The sequence below is a fragment of the Aulostomus chinensis genome, chromosome 20, assembly GCF_037954235.1.
Source record: "Aulostomus chinensis isolate RoL2024-O1b breed Wild chromosome 20, RoL_Achi_v1.0, whole genome shotgun sequence".
Classification (NCBI taxonomy): domain Eukaryota; kingdom Metazoa; phylum Chordata; class Actinopteri; order Syngnathiformes; family Aulostomidae; genus Aulostomus; species Aulostomus chinensis.
The window spans coordinates 18,036,533-18,046,176 of NC_141339.1; the positions used below are offsets into that span (position 1 = coordinate 18,036,533).

General features: G+C 41.5%; 1 protein-coding gene across 1 annotated transcript in view; it reads right to left on the reverse strand.

Annotated features, from left to right (window-relative positions):
* Positions 1-166: 166 nt before the first annotated feature.
* The window catches only part of LOC147243100 (WD repeat-containing protein 26), a 13,623-nt gene continuing 4,145 nt past the window's right edge, over positions 167-9,644 (reverse strand). The window contains exons 2-14 of the mRNA XM_086189300.1: positions 9,586-9,644; positions 8,346-8,402; positions 6,367-6,503; positions 5,195-5,292; positions 4,935-5,088; positions 4,618-4,756; positions 4,054-4,194; positions 3,577-3,696; positions 3,346-3,491; positions 2,935-3,013; positions 2,692-2,821; positions 2,271-2,465; positions 167-1,516 (exon numbers count right to left, since the gene is read on the reverse strand). The exon at positions 9,586-9,644 is cut by the window's right edge and continues 41 nt beyond it. Coding sequence (XP_086045426.1) covers positions 1,491-1,516; positions 2,271-2,465; positions 2,692-2,821; positions 2,935-3,013; positions 3,346-3,491; positions 3,577-3,696; positions 4,054-4,194; positions 4,618-4,756; positions 4,935-5,088; positions 5,195-5,292; positions 6,367-6,503; positions 8,346-8,402; positions 9,586-9,644 — 1,481 coding nt within the window. The 3' untranslated portion in view covers positions 167-1,490. The remainder of the gene's footprint in view (positions 1,517-2,270; positions 2,466-2,691; positions 2,822-2,934; positions 3,014-3,345; positions 3,492-3,576; positions 3,697-4,053; positions 4,195-4,617; positions 4,757-4,934; positions 5,089-5,194; positions 5,293-6,366; positions 6,504-8,345; positions 8,403-9,585) is intronic.

Consider the following 9,644-nt stretch of genomic DNA (forward strand, 5'->3'; position numbering starts at 1 on the left):
AGAACTACTGTAAAAATTAAAGCCCCAGATTAAAAAAAAGTTTTTCCTTTTACAAAACGGCTCTAAAGTATTCTTTGTTCCACAGATAAGAGGTCCCGGTGGGGCTTTGGATAACTTGGTTTAAAATCCTCTTCGTGATTTTACTATGGGATTAGGGGCATTGAGAGGGAGTTGGGGTGAGGGGTGGGGGGTGGAGGGGCTAGAATTTTCTGCTGGTCTGAATTGAACACACATACAAAAACACACGCCAATCGAACCCAAACCCACAAATGTCAACTCACACAATTGTGTGCATGCATATTCGCTCTCACTCGCACACAGAGAGGAGAGACAGCAGTCACCAGAGTGCAGTAAGTTGCACTTTCGCATCTCAAAGCATGTCTTTTGAGAAAGTGTATGTCCTGACAGAGAGGGGTTGGGGGGGGGGGGGGGGCGCGAAACCCCACCTCACCAACAATGTCTGACCCCCCTCATGGTTGATATGTGACCTGTGATGCTCTCTGCCCTCCGTTCAGGCAGATGTAATGGAGTTGTGCGGTAGCTAGCTCAACAGAGGGGTCGGGGAGCCGTCAGTTGGAAACATTACAGCAACTGTCCTTGTTAGACGTTTAATTAAGGAACAAAAAGTTCATTTTCCTAATGCTGAGAAACAGAAAGTGGAATCTTCACGCTAAAGCTTTCCACGGGCACTACTTCAGCTAAGATTCAACTCTTAAATGAGAACAATGCTATGACTATCATAAAAAAAATCCAACATTTAGCATAGCCATTTTTTTTGTGTTCTGTGTCAGCTGGTCGGGGTTCACGGTGGATTTTCAGCTTTTGTCCAACAGATTGAATGCGAAGAATATAGCAAGAGAAAAGGGGAAGAGGAAAACATACATACAAGAGTTGCTATATCCCCCTATGCACCATCCTCCCCCAACAACACCCCATCCTTGTCCATGGAGACATTATACAGGGACGTGAGAGACAAACAGCAGACAGATGTAGTCCAGTGAATAGACGGCTGGTCTGCTGTGTCTGTCTGCAGGCGTCACGGGGATTTGATGTGCTCCGGGCTCAAGGTGGAGGTGGGTTTCCCGGGAAACTCTTAAAAGAGGACCTGGCACGGCTGCGGCCATGCAGCAAGGTGGGGGGAAGAAGGGTCAGTTGGAGGAGGAGAACAAACAGCCGTTACAGCTCCCAGTGGATAGCGGTCAAGTCCCGCTGGGCAATGTCTGGTTTTCCAGGCCTCTGGGTCAGGATCAGGTTTTGGATGAGGACCTGAAATTGTCCGTCATCACCTCCACCATTTTGTCTAGGCCAGTCAGGAGATGATTTTTTTCTCACTTTTGTTTTCTCTTTTGTCTCGGTGGTTTGTGTTGGTTTTTCTTGACTCTCGCTTTAAGGTTGGTGTTAGATTTTATTTGCCCGTTTAGATTTTATTTTGACTGTAGGACTCTCGGATTGTTGTTCAAGAGAAATGTCATCTGCTCCATCAGTGACCATCAACTGTCCATGTTACTGCAGTTCTCTGAGGAGAGAAGAAAACAAATAGTCGGTAAACGTAGAAAACAGTCAGAGAACATGAAGCACTAGAGCTAAAAAATATCATCCACTGTAACTACAGGACATCTCAGATGGTCACCAAATACAGCCGTAAAGATTCAGGGATGAATTGTGTAGGCAGTTGACAGTTAAACAGCAATGGTTGCTTTTTGTTGATGAGCTCTTTCATTCATTGTGCAATTCATTCATAGTTCAGTACATTCACTTAAGAGCATAACTGTACGTCCATGCAGTTTTTTTGTTTTCCTCCCTTCCTTTCCTTTCATTTTTAACACCCACTGATAGAAAGTTAAGATAAAAGAATTCATTTCATCCATTTTTTGGAGAAACTAAATGAGTTACTTCAAAGTTACAGATAACCACTTTGAAGATTGTTGAATACGTCTGTCTTACATAATGGCACATTCAACATGGTTTAGTATTTTACAGTATTTTTCAAGCAGACGAGATAATTTGAGAACATCAAATCAGCAGGAAACTTTTTTTCATTATTTTCAGTTGTTTTATGGAGCAAATTATTAACCAATTAATTCAACTGATGTATTAGTAATGATATGAATGTGATATAAATAATCTAAAGCTGTAGAAATGTAAAACTTCACATGATAAATTCCATGACAGCCTTTAAGATATCAAACTCATGTGCCCAATGCTAAGCATCAGTTAAGTTCTGTTCACAGAAAAATGGTAAAGCAGCCTGTCTGACAAGAGGATATTACCAGTGAGTCCATCCGCCTCTTGCGATTCGAGAAAGGGTGCAGGACCCCAGACACGCACTGTGCCATCGTCTGAGGCGGATGCCATGAGTCCTGGGATAGCCGGGTTCCAGCTCACACAGTTAACGGTGCGTGTATGGCCAGTTAGCTCTGCGATGGGCAGTTCACCACGCCGGTGCCAAATGTACACTTTATGATCTGTGCAACATGAAGACACACGCAGAGGAGAATATATGAGTAAAAGAGGATCCTGCAAGCGCTTCTTTTAAAACAAACAAATGGGAAGCATGGAAAGATTCCAGTCTGCCAGGAGATCCAGAGAATGACAATTGAAAATGTTGTTATCTATTAGAAAGGTAAGAGAGGCCTAATCGTGGCTTTATATGTCTACAAAGTTTTGCTGTGCAGGCTTCATTGACTTTACCTTCGCTGCCACTGGCAATGAAGTCTTCATTGTGTCCCCCAAAGCAGGAGTGGATGGTGTAGAATCCCTGTGTCACACCTTGGTACTTTCTGACCAGTACCCGGTCCTGTAGGTCCCACAAGTGCACTCCCTACAAAAAAAATAAATAAAGGGAGTTATTGGGGAAAAGATAATCAATTACATCCCAGATCATTTTTAATAGATAAGTGATAATACTTGTTTCCAAACAGCGGAAAGACTCACCTGAGTTGCTACATTTAACAAAGCTAATCTTCCGTTCTTTGAAACAGTAAAAGACATGATAGGGTGGTCCTCCTGAACTCTGTAAGGGACATTCAAACAAAGCACAACTAGTGGCTGTTCTTTATAATGCACGGTAAATACAATACATGTAAATGGATATTGACAGCACAGACAAAATTCAAAATGTCAATCTCTGTGGAGTCCTGCATGATTTACTGTACTGGAAAAGTTAAACTGTAGCTTCTTTTGTTTATTCCCACAAGTTAAATGTGTCCAGTAGCAGAGAAGATGAACTCCACCATGACTGCCTGGAACTTGAAATATTAATACTCATAAAGCTAAAATTATTCATGACAAATTGGGAATTTTTACATTCATGTTATTTTGAGCAGTGAGAAGCCAGATACATACATGTTTCTGTCCGTAAGGTCCTCAAAGTTGTATCCCCGTATACGTTGGTGAGTGTCTGAGGCCAGCACTGTCCTGCCGTCACTGAGGCACCACAAGCACTGCACTCTCACGCCCTCCCAGGAGTCCAACAGGTTGCCGTCCAGATCCTGAAAACACACGAAGGCAGATGAGGTGTTTCTGCCTACACAGACACACAGCATCAGACAATTTAAAAATCCTCCATCCACATACACATTGATAGAACTGTCCCCTCTGTCCTCCAGTCACAAAGCGCTTGCCATCAGGATTCCAGGCCACACTGGTCAGACTGTCTTCATGGGATTGGGACATTTTGGTCCGCAGCTCCCCCGTCTGGTCAAGGAGAGGATTTACAGATAGAGAAGGGGAAGAAAGGAGGGAGAGGTGGGGGATGGGAGACAAGAAACATTAAGTAGGAAGTGGGAGGGAGAAGAGGAGAGGTCACTGAGTACACAGGCTATAGAATATCTATAGTGGGGTTAAAGGACGCTTTTGCTCCCATGGAGCCACTTGTTTACTGAACTTGAATCGGACATGTTAAGTCTCTGACAGCCCTGTCTGAGCTTTTCAAGCTCTTTTCAATATCATGTACAGGGACTGACACATGAAAGCACTGTTGTAAAGAGGTATCATAAGTACAGGATTATGTAAAGCTTAAAAAGATAGTGTGAATCTGAGTATAATTGGCACCTGAACATTCCAGAGCCAGAGCTCAGAGCAGTCATCAGGTCCACAGGCAATCAGATAGGTGTCATCGGGACTCCAGGCTAAGTAGGAAACGCCGTACGCATGACCCTCCAGAGTTCGCAGCAGCTTCAGCTGGTGGCTTTCCTATACAAATCCACCATGGAGATAATTAAAAAAACACATTATACACTGTCTGGAAGGCTCTCTTTAGAAGGGATGCTACCAGTATTTAAGAGCCAAACCAATTTAAACTGGTTGGTAAGAAGTTAAAATTGGAAAAATCAACAGATTCCAGACTAATCCAACTATAGAAACAAACTAAAAAGCAAACAAGCAACAGGTTGGCATTAAAATACATTGTTAAAAGATGTCATAATTTCTTGCTGTTTAGATATGGCTGGTTATCAACACAATTTGAAATTAAAACAGCAATGACAAACAAGCCTGCAAAAGAACACATAAAAGTCCCAACCACTTACATTCCTGCAGGGGGCAATTTAGTTGTGGATTTTATTATACAGATTTAAAAATCTGGCATGCGTTCAGGTAAGATTTCTTCAAACTCACCGGGTCCACTTGCCAAATTATGACGGTAGTGTCTTTGGAGCCAGTGGCTAGTTTGGTGCCATCGTTAGAGAACTTGCAGAACCACACCTCGTTACAGTGCTCTGTGAGAATCTGCTGGGTATAACAAGGGAACTGCTTCCTGTGGCATACAGGGACAGTGAAAAGATTCAAACTTACACATCACCAAGAAAGGAAAACAGAGCAGGTAACAAAGCCACATAATCCACAAAGACAAGTTTTGGCAGCACAAATACATGTGCCTTCATACCATTACGTTCTGAGGGTCTTGAGGAACATGCTAGCTAGGCAGTACAGACCTGCTGCAGACATGATCGAGGAGCAAAGAGACCGAGTCCAGGTTATTGTCTAGTTTGATGTGATAGAGGCAGCGGTCCCTCTGCAGCTCCACTGCTTGCCGCAGCAGCGTCTGCAGCCGCCGCGGGGGCAGCATCACAGAGGGGGGCAGGTACGCTGCAAAGATACAAGGGCAACTTTAGAAAGTCATCCTGCATTATAACTTCAGCAGTCCTGTAGTCAGGCAGCTCTACAGAGTCCATCTCTGGACACATGTCCTCACTCTGTAATTTGTCCAGCAGTCGGCAGCGGGAGGCAGTGCCTTTGCCCTCCCACTCTGCCTTGGCTCTCAGATCCTCAGCATGGCTACACATGAGGTACCTGAGGAATGACAGAAGCACAAAGCTCAAACTAAATGACAAAAATGCTGAGAGGGAACCGTGACAGAGATGGCAGGATGATGACTAAACTAAAAAAGATTAATGATATGTCAGGCAGACATGAAGGAGAAGCAAATGAGAGTTACAAAATTGCGACTGCTTTCATGGGAGATGATGACGAGGGTCACAGATAATATCTGGCGAAGAAATTAAACACCAGCGCGCAGCCGACAATGGCTCAAAATACTGTGTGGACGGAGGTATTGTTAGGGAAATGAGCTGGCAGTGTCAAGGGCCCATTTGGACGCAGCTGGCTGACTGACCCAGTGACAGATCGATAAATCCAGTCACTTAAGTGATAGACCATAAAGACAGGAAAGGCTTATGGGTAGTGCTAAGTAGTAAACACAACTAATTAGCTCCAAAAGGAGGTTATGTTTGTACCCGTCCGTCCGGATGTTAGTCCTTAAAAAACACTAGATATTCAGAGTGAGGGGTGAAGCAAGAGCAAAAGAAGAAGCTGTTCAGTTTTGGGGTTAATCCAAAATGTTGGGAAGATACACAAATTATATCATGGTTTAATTAACACCGCATTTTGACGAAATACTCAGTAGCTCGGTAGCTAGTTCAAAGTGGGTGACATCACACACGGACTGAGAAGGTGTCACACCCCCTCCTGTGAAATGTCAGTGGGGTTTGGGGGATGAGCGATGTAGATGAGGAATTATCTGCAGATCAGAGCATCTCTCTGTATCAGAGAGAGCAGACAGGCGTTCACTTAAAAATAAATATAAATAAGAGCAATGCTGGCATACAGACATTCGTGATACGCATCTCCATAATTGTTGTTGACTGGTATGGTGCATCCAGGTACATTTTACTCAGCTGGTACGATATGATTCACAACAGTGTGAAAGTGTTACAGCCCTTAACTAAGTTTATGAATATAAAAACTTCATCAGAGGTAAATCCAGAAAGTTGCTTTTGACAGGAAGTGCAATTATTGTCACTGTTACCCCTTCTCCCAAAGTTGTAGTATAGTCAGTGAAAGATGCCTTGTTAGGCTGGTACCAACCCGCTGAGGACATGGATGCGGTCTGTGTTGTACTTGAGTGGCGTCAGTTCTCCTCGGAGCACCTGCAGAGCCTCCAGGACTTTGCCATCCTCTAGATACTCAAGGTACTTCTGCTGCAGCAGCAAGAACTTCATGCGCTGAGGGGGAGAGAAGACAGAGAGTATGAGGAACACATTCAAAATTCTAAAAATAAAAGGAGTAGAAGAGAAAGACACTGTAGCTCAAGATAACACCAGCCAACAAAATCTAGCATGACTGTCTGTTGATGATCTTATTAAAAATGAAACCGATGTCATCACAATGATCCCTTTAATATCACAAGCCTGTGAATTTTCATTATTTCTGTATATTTATAAATGTACCTCAGACATGTAGCAATGGTAATATTAACATCAGCGGTCCACTCTGCTTATACTGCGGATTGTAGTTGAGTGTTAACCAGCCACTTCTGCTAGTCAACGTGGACATTTATGGTTTTAAGAGTGTCTGTCTGTTCTCAGGTTTGCTGCATGAGCCACAATCCTGAAACAGACCCAAGCATAGTGTGACCTAAGCCACATAGATTTAAGTACAAAAAACAAACGCGAACAAAACATAACCAAGTGTTCCAAAAAGCATCTGAAAGCTGTAATGGGGATATCCTGAAAGTAAACTGTTGACAGGAACAACACAATCAGGGCTAACCTGCTACAAAGCAAGACCTAAAATGGCTACCCTACAATGTGGATACAGATAAAAATCAAGAATAACAACCATTTTCTCAGTAACCAGCCGGTAATGGCAGCTTAACTGACTTCACTTGACCGGGGCACAGGGGAGCATTTTTGGAGCTCATCTTGTCTGCTAATTAGCATGTTGGCTGGGGGTAATTAGCCTGAGCGGCGTGCAAAAACATTCAGAATATAAAATCATATTGTACAAATCTAGACATTATACAGATTTTGTACTAAGTTAGTACAAATGTATGTACATTATCATTCTAACTGCAGAGTTCAAATTCCCAGAAAAGAGAATGTTTTTTATAAAAATTCAGATTCCTTTATGGATGTCAGAGATTTCTGGTGTACGCTGAGGATAACGAGTGCTGCATGATAAGGTATAGTCGTGTTGGGATTATTTTTTACAATATTTGCAACATAAACAAATTATAAAAATGAGCCTACTAACATAGTTATCAAAGAGAGAGTTCGCGCAGCAGTTCAAATTTCAGATAATGTTTTACTTCATTAAATAAATTTACTTTCTTTTGCTCTTCAATAATCATATAAACCAGCTTTGGTTACTCAGAAAGATTGTCATAAATTCAATTCATCATTATTGTAATAAATAGCAATAAAAAAAATACGGCTTTTTTTCTACATTTGTGCAGTAGTAATAAAAATAAAATTAAGTTTGTTGTAGTTATATAAATTCACAGGCTGAAGTCACAACTGTGATTCAATTAATCAAGCAGGACAAATTATAATCCCACAATAACGTCTGAATTAATTAGCAACAGTTAAATTCCAGATGGAGGAATAATCTTTCAGGCATATCCTCATGAAAATCCCATGAACTGGACTGGATTGAAATTTATATTTTGAACATGTAGAAAAATAATAATAACATGAATTGAAAAAAAAAGGGCGAGATGGTCATACAGGAAAATATGATACCTAATTTTACAAAAAGTTTAAAATATTCTCTCATTTTCGTAACTGATCCATTGACAAGCTGAAAGGGGGGTGTCATTTTGTGTTACCAACAACACTGAAGCTACTTTCCCTTCAAACTAGTTCATAGAAGACTTGCTCCCTGAAGCTGATGTAACATAGGTTTTTTTCTGCAACACTTTCAGAGGGTTGAATCCGGAACATTTCAGCTGTTTTCACAACCAGAACCTGCAGCCCTGCATTATAAAGTGGTACCAGTCTAGAACCTCCAGTTGTGCCTCCTGGCTGTCATTCAGCCCAGTTCAGGTTTGGGCAAAGGGAGCTTACCACAATAGCATTGGGTGAATGCATCAGTGCTCTCAGCTCATTGAGATCATTCTCAGCCTGGACCAAAACAAAGAGAGGGTGATGGAGGGGAGAGACAGAGAGATAGAAATGGTTAGCGCAGCAGTTTTCACGCTTGCACGGGAAAAAGAATTAATCACATGAGCCTTAATACAGATCTGAAAGTCACTTTCTTGTTTAGATTAATAACGGAGGAGATGTGATCGTATTTGTTGGTACACATCGGCTGTCAAGGAACACAGGGCACTTTAACTCCTCTGACAGTTATGGGATCAAAAACAGGAGACTTTGACTAATGCCTGGTGGAGGAGAGTAAAAACTTGCTGCATCCAAAAATTTACTACCATTTGGCTGGAGGCTGGTGTTAATTTCCCAGCCTGCAGTCCTGTCACAGGCTCATTATGAAGCCGTAATCTTGTAATAATTCTCTTCTCTACTTGTGATAAACATTCCTTCTGATCTTTTATTACAATAACATGCATATGCTAGTACATATGAAACAGGATTGAGTGACAGATCAGTTATCTGAGAAAACGTGTGTCATATTCAAGTATATTTACAATTAAGTGTGAGTTGATGAATTGTTCTAATGGATACATGACATATTTTTTGCTTGACTATTATCAGGTAACTGTTGACTTGTTTGCACTGAGACTGTGTTCTATAAAAGCTAAATATGAACTATTATGTCCATCACTGATTCATCTGGTTATTTTTATGATGACCCATTTTGACAATGATATAAAGAATTTTTTTTTAATTCACAATTTTCAAAGTTCCAATTGTGTCTTTAGCCAATCCAACAGCCCAAAGTCTGAAACTCGCAAATTTTTCACATTATCTGCTGGAAAACAAGACTGAAAAGATCTATCGATTCTCAGAATAGCTGCTGATAAATTTTCTTTCCATCAATCAAATGACTTTTGCGTCTCTTTATTACTTTTCTGCCGAGTCCTGTTTGTCAGAGAACGTTTTCATTTCAAATGCAGATCCCCATTGGTATTAATTAGTTGGCAATGTGTGTCACACTGATTTAATATGTAAAAATATTCAAAAACAACTCCACAGAACAATGAATGTACGTTTGTTTGTGTGTCAAGAGAGATGATCTTAGTCTGCAAAGATATCAGTGCATGTCTTTTTCTTCACTTGGGAGAGCATCGCCTCCATGTTAAATCAAAAAATGATCGCTATCATGTATCCACGGTAACCTAAGACTGACCTTGTCCCATTCCCCTTCCATGACATGGTTGCGGAACTTGGTTGCTGAGGGGTGCTCCA